This window comes from Apodemus sylvaticus, chromosome 14, assembly GCF_947179515.1.
Source record: "Apodemus sylvaticus chromosome 14, mApoSyl1.1, whole genome shotgun sequence".
Lineage (NCBI taxonomy): Eukaryota > Metazoa > Chordata > Mammalia > Rodentia > Muridae > Apodemus > Apodemus sylvaticus.
In genome coordinates, this window is record NC_067485.1 from 46,025,014 (window position 1) to 46,047,829 (window position 22,816).

The 22,816-nt window shown below is 42.6% G+C and overlaps 1 protein-coding gene across 2 annotated transcripts in view; it reads right to left on the minus strand.

Moving 5' to 3' along the window:
- Positions 1-11,777: 11,777 nt before the first annotated feature.
- Elmo1 (engulfment and cell motility 1) overlaps positions 11,778-22,816 on the minus strand; it is a 516,925-nt gene continuing 505,886 nt past the window's right edge. For both annotated transcript variants that reach the window (XM_052156292.1, XM_052156291.1), the window contains exons 21-22: positions 17,950-18,027; positions 11,778-13,147 (exon numbers count right to left, since the gene is read on the minus strand). In XM_052156292.1, the coding sequence (XP_052012252.1) occupies positions 12,947-13,147; positions 17,950-18,027 (279 nt within the window). In that variant the 3' untranslated portion in view covers positions 11,778-12,946. The remainder of the gene's footprint in view (positions 13,148-17,949; positions 18,028-22,816) is intronic.

Sequence of the window (22,816 nt, forward strand, 5' to 3'; positions counted from 1 at the left end):
GGGGCTTAATGGCCATCAACAGCCAAGATCCACATTCAATTAGAGACTCTACCTCAAAGGAACAAGATGGAGCAGGATGGTCCATGACATTTAACATCCTTATTTGGTCTTCACAAACATAGAGGCATTTAAGAATCTTAAATTACTTTACGATTTTTATTAATTATTTATTAATTAACAAATATTATTTATTGAGTATGTGTGTGTTGAGTGTGTGTATGTTGTGTGTGTGTGTGTTGTATGTATGCAGGGATTGAGAGAGTGTGTGTGGTATGCGAGTGAGCACACATGTGCTACAGTATATATATATATATATATATATGTATATATATATATATATATAGTACGCAGAGGACATCTTTTAGAAGTCAGTTTTCTTTTTCTACCTTTTATATTTCCTTGACAATTTCATACATATAAGTAATGCATTCTGATTACTCTCCCCCTGCCCAGTATGCTTTTTTTCTCCCCCACCCTTACTAGTGCCCCTTCTTCTCCACAATTTTTTCCTACATTCATTACTTTTTGTTTTGTTTTGTGCCCACTAAATTTGACTTCGATATCTATGTGACTATGGGGTTAGAACTATCCATTAAACCCTGATGGCTTCAGAAGTGGGTACCCAACTTGACTTCCCTACCATTACAGACTCTGCTGCTGGAATCACAAGACAAATACACTCTTACACAATTCACTGTTATCATAACAGAAAACAATTAGCAGTGCAGCAGAGGCCCTTTTCTGTCACCTGGCAGGGATCCCTGTTTGTCCTTCTTGCTCTCGGGCCAGCCTTCTTCCATCATGCTCACTGTGCTAGCTTTAGGCATGCCCTGTACTCATTTAATCTTCCTCCAGTTCTCAATGATAACCAACTTGAAACCATCGTCTTGCATTTGCTTTTAGTATTCTGGGCACCATGTACAGTTTCCAGCTGTGGAAGTTCCTTATACTCATGGAATTTTGCACTATTGGTCCTTAGTCCGTATACTCTGACAAGGACCTGTCTTCTAGTGTTAGGTGAAGATCATGGGTTTCTGAACCTTTTCAGGGCCAAGTTTTCCTGCTCTCTCTACCTTAAGGGTACCCTTCACAGTCTCATTTTGTCCCTGAACTCACTCCAGAGCCCACGTGGTCGCTTGTGAGGCACCTACTTGCTTTATTTCTCAAATGGCCAATAGGCACATCCTCCACTCTATGAAACAGGGTGATAGACATGACCTGCTTAGAGGTTCTCTATTGAAGCACTTATTTTCCCAACTTTGGGAGAAAAATATTTCCTTATGAGTATGATGCTTAAAAACATGAGAGCGATATATCCCAACCTGCTTCCAGGAAGTCCCGATTTACGCTTGGTACTCAATGGGGCAACTATCAGGAGGCTATAAAAAAAATTGTAGTCATTTCTCTCCTTCATCTGAGTATATCCTGGTGATTATTCTGAATTAAAAAGAAAGTGTTGGGCTTGAAGTGATTATTTTACATATATAGCCATTCTCAGAAGAAATAAAATTTTTATTCCAATTATATCTTCATATAGCATCATGGCATACAACCTTCCTTCCTTCCTGGACTTATTTTAAATTGTGATTTTGTTGTTCTATCTCAGATCTACCACTATGTTGAGTTTCAGTTTTCTAATTTTTCCTCTCTCTTTATAAAACAGGGTCTCCCCTTTCCATTTGCAGATTTGAAAGTCTGTGCCCAAAAAGTTCTTGCTTTGGACTATTTCTATAACATCTGTGCTGTTATGTCTGCTTCCAATATCTTAGACTCCAATCTTTCCCCAACATAGCTGTTTTATGATATTTCTGAATTCTAAAGTGGACAGCGACACTCCTAGTGGATTTTCTTTTGTCCTCAAGTAAAAGTCCCTGGCCGACTCTGTCACATAATTCTTGCTCCATGCCTTTCTTCTTTTACAGTCTGGAGCTCTGTGTGTGTCCTCCCCACCAGCCACAGAGAAAAGTGCAGGTTCCTGGATTGCTCAAAACATGCCATTTATTTCAACTGTGATGAAGATCCTAGACTCAGACTGTTATGAGTAACAGAAGTGAGGGATATTGGGAAGAGGAAGGTGGAGAATGGGGGAAGGGGCTACTTTTTGAGCACTGACAGTCTGCAGATATCTCCCAATTGATGAGAATTTCATTTTTTAAGTGAAGTAAGAGGCTCACAATGGTTAAGTGACTTACCCCAAATCTTAATCTCCATTCGGAGAAGTCCAACTAAACTCAACTATTGCATTATCGCAGTTCATTATCCTTCCCTAAACGCTCCCTTTCTGCCTTTCCTCTTGATTTTAGATATGGGCCCAGCCCTGTTATCTGTTTGCTCATGCATTATTCCAGAAGCCTGAGAGTCCTCTGCACTTTCTCTTGCTCAGTCCCTGCTTAATTAAGTCTCTGCTTCCTGCCCCTGCTGCCTCTTCGATGACTTCATCCCTCTCCCCTTTCCAATTGCAGATTTGAAAGTCTGAGTCCGACTGAGGGGGGCGGCGGCGGCGGCGGCGGCGGTAGCAGTGGCTGCTCCAGCTGAAGGGCCATCAGCAGTGGAACCAAGGCGACACAGGGTCCAGTTAGGCCCTGCGCCCACGACCACTGACCTTCGCTGACCAGCCGGGCGGCAAGCAACTGCGGTTCTGCGGAGCCTTTCGCTGCACGGAAGCCACTTCAGAACTCGGCTGCCCGCCAGTCAGGAGAGACTCACCGCCATCTTGATCCCGGGCTCCAGAGATCAGTCAGACTGAGGTACACAAACATAATCCTAGGCCCAACACCGCAGGGGTCTGAGCCAGACGGGCGTTGGCCTGCACCCAGGCCCTGGGCTGTTCGAGTGGCCATCGGGGCGCCAACCCAGCCAGGAGTTTTTTTTTTTGCCCCGGCCGGTGCACGCGCCGCCATTTTGCCTACAGGAGCCAGAGTGCTCGGGAGGGCAGAGACTGCTAACAAGCGTAGCCTGAGGCTAACAAAACGGGGGTCTAGGCCCCAAAAGGCACAGGACTGACCCCAAGAACTGGGCGGCTTGGTGGGCCATCTGTGTGTCAACCAGCCCAGGAGGTTATTAGCACAACAGACTCTCCCGGTGCTTTCGCGGAGCGCGGACGCGCACGCCCGCCATCCGGGTCACCTGGCGGACCCAAATAACAGACATAGCCCTAGGGGAACTTTGCTCGGACCTTGGCCTCCCAGGCGTTTGCCTGGACTCAGGGCCCAGGCGACAAGGCTAACCTAGTGTGCGCCAGCCCGGTTGGGGAAATCGGCTGCCCAGCGGAGTGAGCGGAGCACAGGGGAGGTCACAGCAACATTCACCTTCGGAGCTCCCTGGGGGTGCACACGGGTTCCACCTGGTCCACAGACACAATCTGGGGCAAGGCCTCAGGCAGAAGCCCCCAGCTCAAATCTCTCCGCTTCAGATCAGCCTGGGTGGCCGCCACATCTCCAGGTCCCTCAAGAGGCTAGTGGGGGCTTCCGGGCGGCCAGCTGGGAAAAGTCGGTGTGCTCCGATAAATCCTGTGGGCCCCAGCGGGAGCCTTCAGGTGCCTGCTTTGGGATCTGAACAGCCTGGAAAACAGCACCCTGTCTATAGGCAGTGCAGAGTGTAAGCTGTGCACCAGAGGCCAACGGGGAAGGGGCAGCTTGCACTGGTGAGTCCAGCACTGACAAGACCAAGTAACACCAGTGAGAGCTAGATGGCAAAAGGCAAACGCAGAAACGTCACTAACAGAAATCAAGGCAATATGGCAACATCTGAACCAAATTCTCCTCTACCAGCAAGTCCTGGATACCCCATCACACCAGTAAAACAAGATTTGGATTTAAAATCACTGGTCATGATGCTGGTACAGGAACACATGAAGGTCATTGAGGAGAAAATGGATCAAAAGTTAGAAGCCCTTGCAAGGGAAACACAAAAATCATTGAAAGAAATCCAGGAGAATACAAAAGCCAACAAGGAGGAAATGCAAAAAACACTTAAAGAAATACAGGAGAACTTTGCTCAACAGGCTGAGGTCATGAAAGACGAAACACAAAAATCTCTTAAAGAAATACAGGAGAACTTTGGTCAACAGGCTGAGCTCATGAAAGAGGAAACACAAAAATCTCTTAAAGAATTACAGGAAAACACAAACATGCAAGGGAAGGAGCTAAGCAAAACCATCCAGGATCTAAAATCAGAAGTAGAAACAACTAAGAAAACTCAAAGGGAGACAACTTTGGAGATAGAAAGCCTTGGGAAGAAATCAGGGGACAGAGATGCAAATATCAACAACAGAATACAAGAGATAGAAGAAAGAATCTCAGATGCTGAAGATTCCATAGAAACCATGGACTCAACAGTTAAAGAAAATGCAAAGTGCAAAAAGCTTGTAACCCAAAATATCCAGGAAATCCAGGACACAATGAGAAGACCAAACCTAAGGATTATAGGCATAGATGAGAGTGAAGATTTACAACTTAAAGGGCCAGCAAATATCTTCAATAAAATTATGGAAGAAAACTTCCCTAACCTAAAGAGAGAGATGCCCATGAATATACAAGAAGCCTACAGAACTCCAAACAGACTGGACCAGAACAGAAATACTTCCCGTCACATAATAATCAAAACACCAAATGTTCTAAACAAAGAAAGAATACTAAAGGCAGTAAGAGAAAAAGGCCAAGTAACATATAAAGGAAGACCTATCAGAATCACAGCAGACTTTTCACCTGAGACTATGAAGGCTAGAAGGTCCTGGGCAGATCTCATGCAGACTCTAAGAGAACACAAATGCCAACCAAAACTACTATATCCAGCAAAACTCTCAATCACCATAGATGGAGAAACTAAGATATTCCACGACAAAACCAAGTTCACCCAATATCTATCCACAAACCCAGCCCTAAAAAGGATAATAGGAGGACAACACCAATACAAGGAGGGAAACTCCACCCTGAAAAAAGCAAGATAGTAACCTTTCATCAAACCCAAATAAGTTAAGCAATCAAATTTAAAAAATAACGTCAAAAATGATAGGAAGTAACAATCACTATTCCTTAATATCTCTTAACATCAATGGACTCAATGCCCCAATAAAAAGACACAGACTAACTGACTGGATACGTAAACAGGACCCTACATTTTGCTGCTTACAGGAAACACACCTAAGGGTCAAAGACAAACACTACCTTAGAGTAAAAGGCTGGAAGACAATTTTACAAGCAAATGGTCTCAGGAAACAAGCTGGAGTAGCCATTTTAATATCAGATAAAATTGACTTTCAACCCAAAGTCATCAAAAGAGACTCTGAGGGACACTTCTTGCTGGTCAAAGGAAAAATACAACAAGAAGAACTCTCAATCCTGAACATCTATGCTCCAAATGCAAGGGCACCCTCTTTCATAAAAGAAACTTTATTAAAACTCAAAGCACACATTGCACCTAACACAATAATTGTTGGTGACTTCAACACTGCACTTTCCTCAATGGACCGATCAGGAAAACAGAAACTAAACAAGGACACAATGAAACTAATTGAAGCTTTGGACCAATTAGATTTAACTGATATATATAGAACATTCTATCCTAAAACAAAAGAATATACCTTTTTTTCAGCACCTCATGGTACCTTCTCCAAAATCGACCATATAATTGGTCACAAGACAGACCTCAACAAATATAAAAAGATAGAACTAATCCCATGCCTCCTATCTGATCACTATGGAATAAAAGTGGTCTTCAATAGCAACAGAAACAACAGAAAACCCACAAACACGTGGAGATTGAACAATACTCTACTCAATGACACCTTGGTCAAGGAAGAAATAAAGAAAGAAATTAAAGACTTTTTAGAACACAATGAAAATGAAAACACAACATACCCAAATCTATGGGACACAATGAAAGCAGTGCTAAGAGGAAAACTCATAGCCCTGAGTGCCTCCAAAAAGAAAATGGAGAGAGCATACATTACCAACTTAATGACACACCTGAAAGCCCTAGAACAAAAAGAAGCTATTTCACCCAGGAGGAGTAGAAGGCAGGAAATCATCAAACTCAGGGCCGAAATCAATCAAGTAGAAACAAAGAGAACCATACAAAAAATCAACAAAACTAGGAGCTGGTTCTTTGAGAAAATCAACAAGATAGATAAACCCTTAGCCAGACTGACCAAAGGGCACAGAGAAAGTATCCAAATTAACAAACTTAGAAATGAAAAGGGAGACATAACAACGGAAACTGAGGAAATCCAAAAAATCATCAGATCCTACTACAAGAGCCTGTACTCAACACAACTGGAGAATCTGGAGGAAATGGACAATTTCCTTGACAGATACCAAATACCAAAATTAAATCAGGACCAACTAGACCATCTAAACAGTCCCATAAAGCCTAAAGAAATAGAAGGAGTCATAGAAAGTCTTCCAACCAAAAAAAGCACAGGACCAGATGGTTTCAGTGCAGAATTCTACCAGACCTTCAAAGAAGAGTTAACACCAATACTCTTCAAACTATTCCACAAAATAGAAACAGAAGGAACACTACCCAATTCCTTCTACGAAGCCACAATTACGCTGATACCAAAGCCACACAAAGATCCAACAAAGAAAGAGAACTTCAGACCAATTTCCCTTATGAACATCGATGCAAAAATACTCAACAAAATTCTTGCCAACCGAATCCAAGAACACATCAAAACGATCATCCACCATGATCAAGTAGGCTTTATCCCTGGAATGCAGGGTTGGTTCAATATACGGAAATCCATCAATACAATCCACTACATAAACAAACTCAAAGAACAAAATCATATGGTCATTTCATTGGATGCTGAAAAAGCATTTGACAAAATTCAGCATCCTTTCATGCTTAAAGTCTTGGAGAGAACAGGAATTCAAGGCCCATACCTAAACATAGTAAAAGCAATATACAGCAAACCGGTAGCCAGCATCAAACTAAACGGAGAGAAACTTGAAGCAATCCCACTGAAATCAGGGACCAGACAAGGCTGCCCCCTTTCTCCTTATCTTTTCAATATTGTACTTGAGGTACTAGCTCGGGCAATTCGACAACATAAGGAGGTCAAAGGGATACAAATTGGAAAGGAGGAAGTCAAACTATCATTATTTGCAGACGACATGATCGTCTACCTAAGTGACCCAAAGAACTCCACTAGAGAGCTCCTACAGCTGATAAACAACTTCAGCAAAGTGGCAGGTTATAAAGTCAACTCAAGCAAATCAGTGGCCTTCCTATACTCAAAGGATAAGCAGGCTGAGAAAGAAATTAGGGAAATGACCCCCTTCACAATAGCCACAAACAGTATAAAGTATCTTGGGGTGACTCTTACCAAACATGCGAAAGATCTGTATGGCAAGAACTTCAAGACTCTGAAGAAGGAAATGGAAGAAGACCTCAAAAAATGGGAAAACCTCCCATGCTCATGGATCGGTAGAATCAATATAGTTAAAATGGCCATTTTGCCTAAAGCACTATACAGATTCAATGCAATACCCATCAAAATCCCAACTCAATTCTTCACAGAGTTAGAAAGAGCAATTATCAAATTCATCTGGAACAACAAAAAACCCAGGATAGCTAAAACTATTCTCAGCAACAAAAGGAAATCTGGGGGAATCAGTATCCCTGACCTCAAGCAATACTACAGAGCAATAGTGTTAAAAACTGCATGGTATTGGTACAGTGACAGGCAGGAGGATCAATGGAACAGGATTGAAGATCCAGAAATGAACCCACACACCTATGGCCACTTGATCCTCGACAAAGAGGCTGAAAACATCCAATGGAAAAAAGATAGCCTTTTCAACAAATGGTGCTGGTTCAACTGGAGGTCAGCATGCAGAAGAATGCGAATTGATCCATCCTTGTCTCCTTGTACTAAGCTCAAATCCAAATGGATCAAGGACCTCCACATAAAGCCAGACACTCTGAAGCTAATAGAAAAGAAACTGGGGAAGACCCTTGAGGACATCGGTACAGGGAGAAAGTTTCTGAACAGAACACCAATAGCGTATGCTCTAAGAGCAAGAATTGACAAATGGGACCTCATAAGGTTACAGAGTTTCTGTAAGGCAAAGGACACCATCAAGAGGACAGATCGGCAACCAACAAATTGGGAAAAGATCTTCACCAATCCTACATCAGATAGAGGGTTAATATCCAATATATATAAAGAACTCAAGAAGTTAGACTCCAGAAAACCGAACAACCCTATTAAAAAATGGGGTACAGAGTTAAACAAAGAATTCTCACCTGAAGAACTTCGGATGGCGGAGAAGCATCTTAAAAAATGCTCCACTTCATTAGTCATTAGGGAAATGCAAATCAAAACAACCCTAAGATTTCATCTTACACCAGTCAGAATGGCTAAGATTAAAAATTCAGGAGACAGCAGGTGTTGGAGAGGGTGCGGAGAAAGAGGAACACTCCTCCACTGCTGGTGGGGTTGCAAATTGGTACAACCACTCTGGAAAGCAGTCTGGCGGTTCCTCCGAAAACTGGGCACCTCACTTCCAGAAGATCCTGCTATACCACTCCTGGGCATATACCCAGAGGATTCCCCACCATGTAATAAGGATACATGCTCTACTATGTTCATAGCAGCCCTATTTATAATTGCCAGATGCTGGAAAGAACCCAGGTATCCCTCAACAGAAGAGTGGATACAAAAAATGTGGTATATCTACACAATGGAGTACTATTCAGCCATTAGAAACAATGAATTCATGAAATTCTTAGGCAAATGGATGGAGCTAGAGAACATCATACTAAGTGAGGTAACCCAGACTCAAAAGGTGAATCATGGTATGCACTCACTAATAAGTGGTTATTAACCTAGAAAACTGGAATACCCAAAACATAATCCACACATCAAATGAGATACAAGAAGAAAGCAGGAGTGGTCCCTGGTTCTGGAAAGACTCAGTGAAACAGTATTTGGCAAAACCAGAACGGGGAACTGGGAAGGGGTGGGAGGGAGGACAGGGGAAGAGAAGGGGGCTTACGGGACTTTCGGGGAGTGGGGGGGGGCTAGAAAAGGGGAAATCATTTGAAATGTAAATAAATTATATCAAATAAAAAAAAAAGACAAAAAAAAAAAAAAAGAAAGTCTGAGTCCAAAAGGTTCCAGCTTGGGACTATTTCGATAACATCTCTGTGGTTATGTCAGCTTCCAATTTCTCCGACTCTAATCTCTTCCCCACATAGAGGCTTTGTGGTATTTCATGTGAATGCTAAAATGGACAACACTCCTAATGCATTTTCTTTTGTCCTCAAGTAAAAGTCCCTTGCGGTCTGTCACTGAATTCTTGCTCCATGCCTTTCTTTTTCTACAGTGTTAGAGCCTTTTGTGCTATGTGTACACTACCACCAGCCACAGGGAGGCTTGCAGATTCCTGTGTGGCTACAGGTGTTTCCTTCCTCCCAACTCTATACTCTTTGCTTTACCTAGAAGGTTCTCTCCTTCCATGGTGAGTCTGTTTTCTAAGCTCTAAATAGATTTTCTGCCATTCGCTACCTCATTTTCCATTACCACAGTATTTGCTTTTGTTAACTTTTGGAGACAGGGTCTCATTATGTACTCCAGGCGAACCTTGAATGTGAAATCCTTCTGGAGGAGTTACAGAGGTGAGCTCCTCTTCTCTGTAGCCTGGCTGGGCTGTCACTCAGAATGTAGACAGACTAAGATCAATCTCATACAGATCAGCCTGCCTGCCTCCTCAGTGCTGGGATAAGAGATCCAAGATTAGAGGTGCTTACCACCATGTCACACTCTACTACTGCTTGACCATGGACAAAAGTCCCACTGCACTGGACAGGAACCCTACATTTTGTGGTTGAAGTTACCATTGGCATTCCCTGCTCTTAAAAGTAATTGCAGAGATTATTATGGCAATTGGATAGCAGCAAATTCAGATGAAATTTTTATTTCAGGTAAAACTGGATTGGAGAACAGAACTTGGACTTCATGACAAACAGGCTTCTTGTTTCTCTTCTGCGTTATATGGGTCTTGCTTGCTTGCCTGACAGCTGAGGCTAGAAGGACCCAACTTGCGGCAGTGGTCTCAATGTGTGTGGGAAATGCCTTGAGCAGCCTTGGGAGAGATGAGGTGTTGAATATGAGCAACAAGCCTTCTCCAACTTGCCACAAAATAAAAGAAATACAGAACAATGTCAGTTTGTTCTTAAGATGTTAAGGAGACGTGTTTTCCATACATACTTAAAAAAGGAACAAAAGCTTGTCAGAAAAAAAACCTGTGCTCATATTTACTGCAGCAGTATTCACAAAAGCTGGTGATGTGGAATCTACTTTAGTGCCTATCAACAGATGAGTGAAAAAATAAAAGGTGGTATGGGTACACAGTGGACTAGGATGGAGTCATAAAAAGATAAAATACAGTCACTTTCAACACCATGGATGGGACTGGAAGACATTATTAAATGAAATACACTCAAGTACAATAAGCAGAATACTCGCCTTGGAACCCTGTAGCTGCTGAGGGCAGAACAGGGAGTCAATATGGGAGGCTGGAGAGAGCAGAGGGTGGGGTATACAATGGATTGGCCTGCGGGTACATTGGTAGTTAGAAAGGAGGGCTACACTCTGGGGCCCTACAGCAGAGGAGTGGATAGAGTCCACAAGGTTGTATCTCGAGAGCACTAGAAGAGGGGATTTTCAGTGTATTCACTATACAGATAAGATAAATGGTCATGGCAAGAGAGAGGCCTTCTCATTACCCAGTGTAACACGGATCAAAACACTGCTGTCCCATATAAGCACACTAATATTATATATAAATGGAAAAGGAAAAAAGTGTCCCCACAGATTTCTAATTTATGGACCAAAGTATAAATTCCAGGAGATGAATTCTTTTCATGCAGGCCACAGGACAGGTGGATCTCTTAAACATGGAAGTAAAAAGTGTTATGCCTCTATCCATTTTCTTTTAATCTAACTTATCACACAGCAGGTAGAACAATAGATGAGTCTGTCAGGAAGGGCATGCATGTTAATCAGATCCAAGCTTAAGGATGGAGGAAATGTCAACCTGACACTCAGATGTGAGCACTCTGGCGGAAAGAACGACCCCTGTGAATGACTATGGATTTTGCAATTTATGGAATGCTGTGGACCATGTCATTTGAGCCCAGGCCAATCTGTAATTGACCATCTTGACAGCCACAAAGAGCAGTCACCTGCATGTATCCAGAGTTTGGCTGCTGATTCAAAGTGACTTAGCTGCAGTGCATTGAGTGCTGTCATCCCTCCCAGCCCTTAGAGTTTACGATCCATACGACATTTGCAGGGGAGCTGACTTAAGAAGAAATCTCTGTTTGTGCTCTGGAGGGAACTTATTAATTCACAGTAAGATTGGTTTTGGCGTAAGTGATTTCAGGCGTGTGGGCTTGTATTCTTTTTCCATGGTTCAACATATCCCCTTGGTGTCAGTAGTATCTTTAATTGGACTGGCTCTATAAATCATGAAATGGTAAGGAGAAAATAATGGGGAGGTATGCTGAGGAGGCAGCAATATAAAAGGAATAGATCATATTTTTGAACAGTGAGTCTCATTTCCTTGGTGACTTGGGATGCGCCTCCTAGAAACGATATCGGCAATGCTTAGAGCTGACGATTGGTGCTTTCCAAATTAACACCTACTCAGACAGCGTGGCTCTGACGTGTGGAGGGGCTGTCTGCGCGCATCTCTAACAAGTTCCCAGGTGATGGGTATGCTGGAGTAGCAAGTACCCACATTACTAAATCAAAACACCAGCTCCCCAACTCTTCACATTTAATTTTATTCCACAGCATGTTTAAGGGAATGTTATTCTCAGGAAGATGTTTGGGATTAAAATAATTAAAAAAAGCTGGAAAGTACACACATTTATGTATCTCTTCATTAAATATATATCTGTTCGGCAAAAAATGTTAGACTCTTTTATACAAAAACAAAGCCAAACAAAACAAAACAAAATAACCCCAAACCCTTGTAAATTTTAAAGACCTAGAATAATTACAACGATGTAAACTTGGATGTCTGACAGCTTGACCACCCTGGAGAACCTGGGTTGTAGCAGGAGCCTCAGGGAGAAGGTGACGCGGAACTGTTGGCTAGCAACAGCAACCTTAGAGGCGGTTAGGTTTAGTCTATCAGAGATGGAGCAGGACTACTGACTTCATTTGTGCTTTCTGCTAAGGGCTGGGAGCTTGAAGAAATTAAGAAGGCAGGTCTGGGCTGGGGCAAGGAGAGGAAGCCCAAGGCTAGACAATGTGATAGAGGTTGGTCATGGTCACAGTGCAGACAAGGAACGGGCATGGACTCTGTGGGCTGTTTGGGAGACTTGATGCTGTAGAGAACTACAATGAGGATGCTGCTGCTACAGTGAGACCAAAGTGGACCAGGGCAAGGCCAAGGCAGAAAGGGAGAGGCAATGTGAAAGCAATCTCAACTCACATAGAGCTGATGATGTGAGGTGACCCTAGAGAGAAGGGGTAGGAGGCCTTTGGTCTTCTTATCCAGTAGCAGAGTCATTTTATCCAACCCTGCCCTTAGGCATTTCTCTTGGTTTAGTGAGCAAATATGGGACAGCTTGGGGCTAACTGGATTTTCTACTCCAAGCAAGAATGAAGGAAGGTATATGTCTGTAGCTGATTACAATGAGAGGACTCTGACTTTTTTACTAGAGGTGACTTTTGCTTATGACCCATTGCTGAGCTGTAGCAAAGGTAAGGGATCTACAACACTGAGTCAGGAAATAGATTCAAGGAGATGGTGAGATGCCAGAAAAGGGGGAGAGGAGTTGGGCTAAAAATGAGGCCAAAGTATGGGTTGACCTGCAGCTTCCCCTCCACTAAAGGGCAGTTGCAACATGTGGATGTGTTTGCTCTGCTCTCTGCTGATATCTAGGTTTTCCAGTTTGGGAGGAATGTGTCCGGGGCCCAGCCAGTTCAGTTACAGTCATAGACAAAGTCATAGTTGCTAGGCTCCTTGGGGATGGGTGGAGGTGCATCCGGGATCTGGATGTTTTCCAGGTCCAGCAGGCGAAGCTTGATCTCCATGCTCAGCAGGGTGTCCAGGTCATTGCGTGTCAGGTCACTCATCATGTCCTTGCCAAGCAGTGCATTCAGCCCATCTGTCCAGATGCAGTACTGGTGGGAGAGGAGGTGGCAGTGAACATCACTGATGATAATTATGGGAACGGCAATTACAGGCACTTAGTACACAGCATGTGCCGGCAGGTCTTAAGTGTTCATTAATACCCACACCCTCTCTATACCTTCTGTTTAACAGAAACAGAAACTTCTGTTATCATATGTTTTTCAAGTTAAGAAAACCAAAGCACAGAGGTTGAAGTGATGTAGGAAAAAATGGAGTGTGTAGGTTTTGAACTCAGGCAACCTGACTCTAGAAGCTTGCTGTTATGTGCAGTAGTGTTTCCAGAACAGGAAGAATTGGATTCCCTGATACTGCTAATTAAGATGTTGGTGGAATGTATCCCAGTATGTCTATGTTTAGCAGCAGGCCAAACATTCCCTTCCTTGATGTTTAACACAGTTCCCTGTTTAGTACCTAATACCTTCTTATCATATCTAATATTTAAGCATAGACATTGACAGCTCAGTTCCATCATGAAGCCAAGGTAGCATTTGTGTTTCTGAGCAAAATAATACCTAGAAAATAGCTTTCAGTTGCTCAGTGTTTGATAACTAAAATGGCTAACATCATTGGTTATCTTAGGAAGATGTAGGTTGACTGCCTGTCTGAACCTACTGTGTCCAGGTCTTAAATACCCAGGGCTTCTAGTGATTTATTCCTGGGGACATCACCTCTTTTGGAAAACATACACTGGACTATATTATTAAGTATTTTTGTTTTCTTTATAAAATAAATGATAGTCTTTGTCTCTTCAGTTGACTATGAGCTTCTGGGGAGAAGGAACCATATATCATTTATCAGAAAACCTGTATTGTTCTTTGCAGATTCCTCTTCAGAGGGCAGAGTTCTGCTCTAACTTCAAAAGAGAATCGTTACTGTATGGAGAAAGAGCCAAGAAAATGGCCTGCATGCTAGATGTTGTTTATTCACCTGTTAAGAGGTCCTTTCCCTATTTCAGACTCCATGCTGACAACTGTTTTGCTTCTTGCTGGTTTGTAACGCCTCCTAACATCTGTTCTAGATTCCATCTTTTCCTGTACTCTCTGGGTCAAGCTCCAATTCCAAATCCCAATGAGCCTACACACTGCATCTCTGGTCACCTCGGGTGTTCCCCACCATGTGATGGGAGATTTCAGCAGAAGCAGTAGATACCCGCGACCACTGTGATTCTATGGGAGTCTTCCACGATGCATGTCAACGGCATGGGTGTGAGCTATGCCTGAGGGGAGCAGCATTCCTCTGTAAAGGTTCCTTTCTACCTCAGCTGTGTGATCTCAGCCAACACATATAGCCCATCAAAACTCAGATGCACTGTTAAGACATATCTGGAAGCACTAGTATGCTCAGGAATATCTCAGACATTTGACCACATCTGTTCCCAAATACCAGCTAGAAATGATACCTAATTCCCTGCCTGGAGATTACTGATTTTGTTGGTCAGAGGTAGGAGAGTTCATTTACACCACAAGCTTCCCAGATCATTCTGACAAACATCCAGGTATGGGTGCCACTGAGTGCTGCTCCAGAAGGCCTCCACAGCTCCGGTAGCATGTCACAGTGCTCCCTAAGTCCTAGGACTACTGTGCTTTGAACAAAGACTTCCCAGCCTTGGCTACCTTCCTGGTACAGATTAACCTACACTAATATTGCTTTTGAGAAGCAGCAGGCAGTGACCTTTTCATCAAAAATTACATTGACCAATAAGCAAAAATCATGTACTACTAAATTTGAGTTGAAATTCTCAACACTAATTCATGATATATTTTATAGTAAAATCTCACTTTTAGCTCTGTTTTCAGAAAAGCCTAAAAATTATAACCGAATTGTGATAATTTTATCTCTTTACCAAGAATCTATTTGCTAATTTTGAAACTTCTTCTAAGTAGGCTTGATAGGAAAAAAAAAGCAGGAAACATACAAAGGGAATTTGGACTATGTTTTCCTGCCGGAAAGTCAGAAAGGTATCAAAGACCTAGGACCATGTCACTAGCATTCATAAGCCAACTTGGTGACATTTGTATTATCCAGGACAGTAACATGGATACCAGTAAGGACCACAACAACATACGAAGTCACAAATATGTTTAAATTTTGACATTATAATGATATTCAAACTCCAAACTTACTTTCTTTATCTTCTTTAGGACATGCTTATTATTTTAGAAATTGGTGAAGGAATCAAGTAGTTGTCCTGCCATCATGTGTTCCTATTTTAGGAACACAAGCAGTTGTTGAGACCTGGTTCTTTTTACATCCTCTCACCCATAAATAAAATGGGAATGACAGAACTGAGACAAAGCCTTTTGCAAACTCTAATAGAGCCAGAGTTTAGACAGCAATCAATCATCTGTGGATGCTAACCTTTACAAAACAGGCAAAGCAACAACAACAACAACAACAACAAAAAACCCAACAACAACAAAACACCACTGGGGTTACTTAAAGGCTGCATTTGAAACAGGTTAGACTTCTGACTACCAGGAACTCTTGGGAAAGATAGTGTAATGATGCTGCAGTTTGAGGTAGACAGAAAACTTGCCTTTCAAAGATGTCTGTTCCCAGAACCTAGGGAAAAACTTAAGTTATGTGAAAAAATTAAGGCTGATGTCAGTTGACTATAACAGAGAGAGATTATTTTAGATTATCTAGGTGACCCAATGTAATTCCAAGGGCCTTTAATGTCAGAGAGAAGAAAGTATCAGAAGAGTGAAAGACCTCACAATAGAACAGGAAGTGAGAAAGGTTTGCAGAGAGAACTCAAGTTGCCATTGATGCAACTGATAAAGACCAAAGGATGCAGGTGGTCTCTGAAGTAGTTTATCCTCTCTCTGTGTGTGTGTGTGTGTGTGTGTGTGTGTGTATGTGCATGTGTGCACGTGTGTACCACAGGGTAGGAGTGTTGGTCCTCTTCTTGGTCATTGCTGTGCATGACAGGATAGCTGGCCCATGAACTTCTGGGAACTCTTCTCTTGCCATCACATTGCAGAAGTGCTGGGCTGCAGACCTCGCTACGGTACCTGGCTTTTGCATGGGTTCTAGTTATCAGAGCTCAGGTCCTTACCTGTGGATAGCAAAGGCTTTGCCCTCCAAGCTATCCTTCCAGACCCTGTTATTAGCCTTTTCATTGTCAGATATTCAGTTTTGGGGGGCCTCTTTCCCTTCTGGATAGATTATCTGTAAAAAGAACCTTCTATTTCGTGTAGCAATTATGAAAATAAAGTGATACTAGATATGCAAGTAAGTGTCTTGAAGAAATTGAAAGTTCTTATAAGCATATATAGTCTATAAGAAGTGGCAGCTATGTTTTTTTTTTTAAAAAAAAAAAAAGCTTGGCAGTTGTAGAGCATTTATCCTTATCTGGAATTAATGCACACACTGGGGAAAATAGCTTGGCACTGACTTAAGTAACAGCCCAACTTCTAATTTTGGTTGTTTTCTATGTCTCTTCTATATCTTAGATATGTTGGCCTGTTCATAACCACAACTTTATTTAAAAACAGAAATAGGAAGATATGGCATCTATTTTCAGAAAGATGAAGACAAAGTCTTACCCTTCTGCAAACTAAATGTCAAGTGACACAGAATTATATTTAAGTACCATTCTAAATGCAGGATTTGTGTCTAATCTTTCCTCTTTCTTTGGGATGGATAATTTTATTCAAAACCTTCAAACCAGAGAAAACCAGACACTAAATACCTTTTAAATGAACTCAATCTCCTCAGGGAGATGAGAACAAAAGTCAGATTCTATTAAAATGTTCCCATCTTTCTAAATGTTGTTTGTGCAGTTACATGCAAAACAAAAATCTGAATGGTATTATCTAAAAATAAAGTTTCAAGCATGATGGTGGGGGTCTAATTTACAAGAGAAAAAGTTAAATCAACCATAACTGCTACTTTATTTTACAAATGCATTTTCTTAGACTTATGCTAAATATTTTAAATATAGCTGACAGTGTGCTTCAAGAAGAGGAACAAATTATACATATAACAAGATGTCAAAAAGGAATGAAAGCATCTTGGAAATAAAATTCCAACAGCAGAGACAGCCCTAAAAACCTCTTAAAATAGCTTAAAGAGACTTGGTAGAGAAACTACTTCATCAGATGGTCCCAGGAATAGAGAAACCAGTTTATCTGGAGAGGCTCTGGAGAAAAAAATTAAATATTCAGTATGCATCAAAGCCAGAGCCAGGGTTTCCTCTGCCTCTGGATTAGTTAAGACTTTGCTGAATGTGAGTCATTTGCACATCAATTTTCTTTAAGACCAGTCTAGAGTTTAGACTTTGAATATCCCCCGAACGCTCATGAAAAATGAAAAATATTTGGAGATGCTGGACTTCTCAGGAGGTGAGCCCAGTGGAAGGAGTTAGGAACTCAGATGGTGCTCCTGAAGGGGAAGGGGAGCACTGGCCCTTCCTTCCTCTTTTCCTCATTGCTGCCTTGAAGCAAGCAGTGTCCTGAGCCATGCACACCTGACACGAAAGGCATCTAACCACAGACTCAAGCCTCAGAAAGTAGAGTCCAATGTAAACTGTCATTCCAAGTTACATGCAAACCTCGAGCATTTTGTTACAGTCGCAGAAGGAAAGTGGGCCAACGCATGGCTTCCACTTCAGCTGCTAAGAAGTTTGAGCCGTGGTAGCTGGTGGTTTTCTGGGACGTTTCTGCTCAATGTCAACGAGCCACCCTTCTACTCATGATTTTTGAAAGCAGGTTTCTTCAAGTGATGTTTATTCTATTCTAGAATTCTGCTTCTTTCTCTCTCATCCATTAACCAGTTAAAGACCTCTTACCTCATGCTTATCAGGAGCAATGAAATTCAGCTGGCAATTTGAGTCATATAAGATGGAGAAAGCAAGTTCAAGCACCTCCTAGGAGAGAATGAAGAAGCATCCCATTAGACAAAACTGGTGTTTGAGCTGAACCATGGAACATGGCCTCTCTTCCGTTTGGAGACGAAGAGCAACCATGAAGCTGGCCAAAGGAAGGGGTGCAGTGCTCCAGGTTCCCAGCATGAGTCCTCCTTGGCATTCAGCACAGGCCTGCATGGACCACCTCGCTTTTATAAGAACACAGGCACAAGCTTTATCACTGTCTTTTTATGGGGTAGGGTTTTGAGAGAGCGATGGCACATGCCAACATTGTATCTCCCTTCCAGGAATATAGAAAGGTAGTGAACTCTTTAATTAGCAGTGTTAAGGGTGGTCAATTTTAGTGACCATTCACTGACAGAAACCCATAGAGAATTGGATCTTCCTAAATATAGATGCTACTTCAGAGGTAATAAGACTTCTGAGTAAACCCTATTCTGATAGCTATCTTTGGATCTTTGTACCACTGTAAGCAAAGCGTATACACATCCAAGACTTACCCACTGAGGCTACAGGATACCAAGGAGAAGCATGGACGTCAAGGTCAGAAGACATTAAATTACCAATGTGAACTTACTGAGTGCAGATTATGAGCCAGACCTACAGTGCCAAGGACTAAAGGACACTTTCATTGCATTGTGGCTGGATACATTTGGCTAACATACCCAGTGCCATGCTTATTACATAAGGAATATAAAACATTTCCCAGAGCTTGTGTTGTACCCATACTGGGAACCACGATCACTCTACTGGTTTGAGAAGTCAGCAGAATGGAGCCCTTGGAAGGGCCAATAACTCACATCACACCCGACTGGCTTCTGATCTGGAGGGAAGGATCAAAGGTTTCCATACCAGCATTCTGCCTGTGATAATGCATGCTCTAGCACACTTCCCTTCACCTCTCTCAGGTGCCACTGATCTCGGCCTCTGCCCTGTTAGGATCTGGGAGTAACACTGTTGAGAAGTTGACTGCAAAGAACGCCAGACCTCTCCGTATCATGTCCTATCCAATATCTGTGAGAGGATATGCCTTTGGCAGTGACTCATATCACAATGCCCCAGAAAGAATATTTCAGATGAGTTAACGAATTCTTCCAAAATAAGCCCCGAAGACCAGGTGTTCACTGGAGCCAATCAGAACACAGCCTACCGTCAAGTTCCTCTGACTCTCACGGGATTCTCTGTCTGGCTCACCTCCAGTTGTCCTCTCTCTAGGAGGGGGTAGCTTTGCACTGAATCTAGACAGTCATGTAGCTCACACTCAAAGGGGCCCCTCACCCCACCAGAAATAGAAACCCTGGAAGGAAAGGACTCTGAGTCATGGATGTTCGCCCACACAAACTCCCCTCTCCATTTCTTAGTCACTTTCTCCCTCAGTCATCCATTGAGGCTTCAGTGACATTATGCAACAATCACAAAAGCAAGCAAGCAAGCAAGCAAGCAAGCAAGCAAGCAAGCAAGCAAGCAAGCACATTTTCCATTGAGTTTGGCATCTGTTTCCATAACACTATCTCAAGGCCTTTAAATTTATAACCAAAACAGTGATAGTTATAGCAGTGTACCATAAATTGATGTCATCTTTAAAAAAAGCCAATATAAAAAAAACCAAACAAAAAACCACATATCAGCAACCATGAATCCACTCCTGGGAGTATTTAAAAAAAATCCCCAAGCAAGCCAAAGTTACATATTATTACTTGTAGGAAAATTATGAGAAATTAAATCTCTCCTGCTTCTTTGGGTATTAAGGAAATCACAAATGGTGAGATAATTATGAAGGAGAGTCTAATGTGAAATGAAAAAAAAAAACCTAGAAGAAATGTGCCTATTGATCCAAGTTGTGATAATGCAGCCTGTAGTCAGAGATTGGAAGTGAGCATGTGAAAAAAAAATGACTATTGGGTGCTTGGCCCATGAATCATTATGTCCTCTTAAAGTATGTTTCTGATAAAATTGTTCTGGATTAGAACTGTTATAGCAATGACTTTGTCTTTATTGATCTGATAGTCATTCGTTGGAAGGACTCTGACTCATACTTGAAAGACTGGAGGACAAGGAGTGTGGCTTTGCAGTGGGACTGTGGCTTCAAGGAGGTCCTTTTGAAAACAAACAGGACGAGGACAAGGTGAGTTTCACCAAGGTCTTTCTGCCCAACCCTGTGCAACAACAGTGACAACAGCTGGTGTGAACAGCACCCAGCCCAGACGCACAGCCTTGACTAGGTACTGAAGCCAGTGGCAACCAGGATGTCGGAGCTGAGATGGTTTCTCTTTTGCAGAGAGCCAGAAGGCACCCAGGAAGAGGCACGATGACCTTGGGCGTTGCCCTCCTTTGGCATACACCTCTCAGGACAGGAAGGAGGATCTCAGCTGTCATGACCTAGATTCCTGATAAATACAGGCAGGAAATGGGAAATTTGTGAGAATGTCAATTCCCACTCTAATCTTCCCAGGGCTGCCTAGGAGGGGTGGGAGGAATTCATTCTCTGAATGGCATGCCTGCATGAAAGGGTGCTATCATTTTTAATGGGTTTTATTGACGTCCCTGGGTTGCTGTCACTGAGTCATTTGCTGAAGGTCGACTGCCTTTCCTCCACTTTAAGAAGGGAGGATGCAGAGCTGGAAGCAGCGGCACCTCCCAGGCCAACTCTCCAGAAGCTGCCACCTGTCCAAAGTGCTCATAAAGGAGACAGGCTCCAGATGGCAGCCGAACAGGCTGACACTGATCTTGGGCAGTGTCCCCTTCTAGGCCTCCTAACACACACACACACACACACACACACACACACACACACACACACACACACGCACGCACACACTCATGCACGCACGCACGCACGCACGCACGCACGCACACACGCGCGCGCACACACACACACACACACACACGCACACGCACACGCGCGCACACACACACACACCACCCACAGGTATCTAACACCTCAGGGCTTTGTTGTCCACTGTTAAAGGTCTTCTGTTCCTTCTGGAATTATGTGAAAAGCTAGATCACCCAGCAGCTCATTTCTGCCCTGTTCCACTGAGGCACAGGACTTCTTTGCTTTGTCTAGGAAAGGCTTTGAATGGGCCTGGATGTGGAGAGAGAAGGAACAAGAGAGGCTGAACAAGCCCCCACCTGCTGAGGCCTCTGCAGTCATAATCTCACATTCAGTCTTGTCGCTCTGGTAACTGAGAAGACATTCAGAGTCACAGATACTCAAGAGAAACAGTACCTTAGCATAAGGAGGAATTTGAGCATTCAGTTTTTCAATGGTAAATAATGGACTGACAATATGAGAATAGACATATATTTATACAACTTGCCTTTAGTATACAGTGTTGGCTGTCATTTTTCATATCGCTTTGGGTAACAACACAGTGACCATTTTCCCCAAAGCGCATTGCACTATGTGGGTTCTCCAGATATCCAGTCACATTAAGAGTAAGTATTTTGATGAAAGATACACAAAATAGTTTGTCATATGTGTGGATGTTAAATATGACCACAGCCATAGTAGTAGATTTCAAAGCTATTCATTTACACACCTATGAACTTGAGTTTCTATGTTAAAAGAAGAAAAAGCTGTCTCTTATTCATTTAATACAGAGACTGCCCTTTTCACAAAGGTAAACTTCTCCAACCTTCTGGCTCAAGTTTATGTGAACAGCTCGACAGTTTTCCAAAGCAGTGACTTTGCCTAGTCACGCTTGCGACACTGGCAGAAGCTGCTCCTTCCCATGAGGATGTGCACCTGGGAGAAACTTGCCTGCTCAATACCTGGTGGATGTCATTTTAAAACACAGCTCGGGCGACATTTCCTCTCAGATTTCCCTTCATCACCTTTGTTTTTATTTGCGTTTGTTTTAGACACGTGATAGATAAATTATGACTATGTTCATACATAAATCTTAATCCACTGGACGCCCAGAACCAGGGCTCGACCATACTAATCTCTGAATTTCTACCACCTGGCAACAAAGAAGATGCTCAATCCACTCAATGAATTAAAGATTAATGAAGTCAATCAAACAGTAGGATATTTAGTTAAAATGAGAACATTTAAAATGGTACATCAAATTCTGGTAGAATTTGCTTCTTATCTTGGTTATCACAGAAGTTGGGCTCCGTGAAGCAGACAGGGAGACATAGAGAGGCAAAGCAAGGAAAGCAGGCTCCTTGCAATGGTAGCACTTCTCACAAGACACTGCAAGGAGAAATGGTGGGAGGGCATGGGGGTGGGTATCGAAGCAGGACCAATAGGGGAAAGGGGAGGGGACCCGGAAGCCCCTCCCACCTCGGACTCCGCTCATCCTGAAGGAATAAGGCAGTTACTTTCCCTTCCTCCACACATGATCTTCTGTCTTTCTATGATGTCCATTTCTTTGTCTGAGCCAGAAAATGAACTCTGTAATCCCTAGAGGACTACTAACAGTCACACTACATTTCTTTCTGAGCATGGAAACACAGTAGTTTCTCTTACAGGAAATATATTCATATTTGAACTTCTAGGATCCACTGAAGTCTATGTTTTGGTAATGTTGGATGGCTGCCTGGCTACAAGCCTCCTGACTAGGGAGACAAGCTCCAAGAACATCAAAACAGTGAGAACTGACAATCCCTATTTCCTTTAAAATTGAATCCTTATTCCCCTGTGACAATTCAAATGTCATGAAACTCTACTGAAAGAACCCCATAATTCTTGTCTCCATAGACATTTTCCTATTGTACTAACCTCTGTTAAATATTTTAGACTCTAGTTCTGCAGTTCTCAACTGGTGGGTCACAACAACTT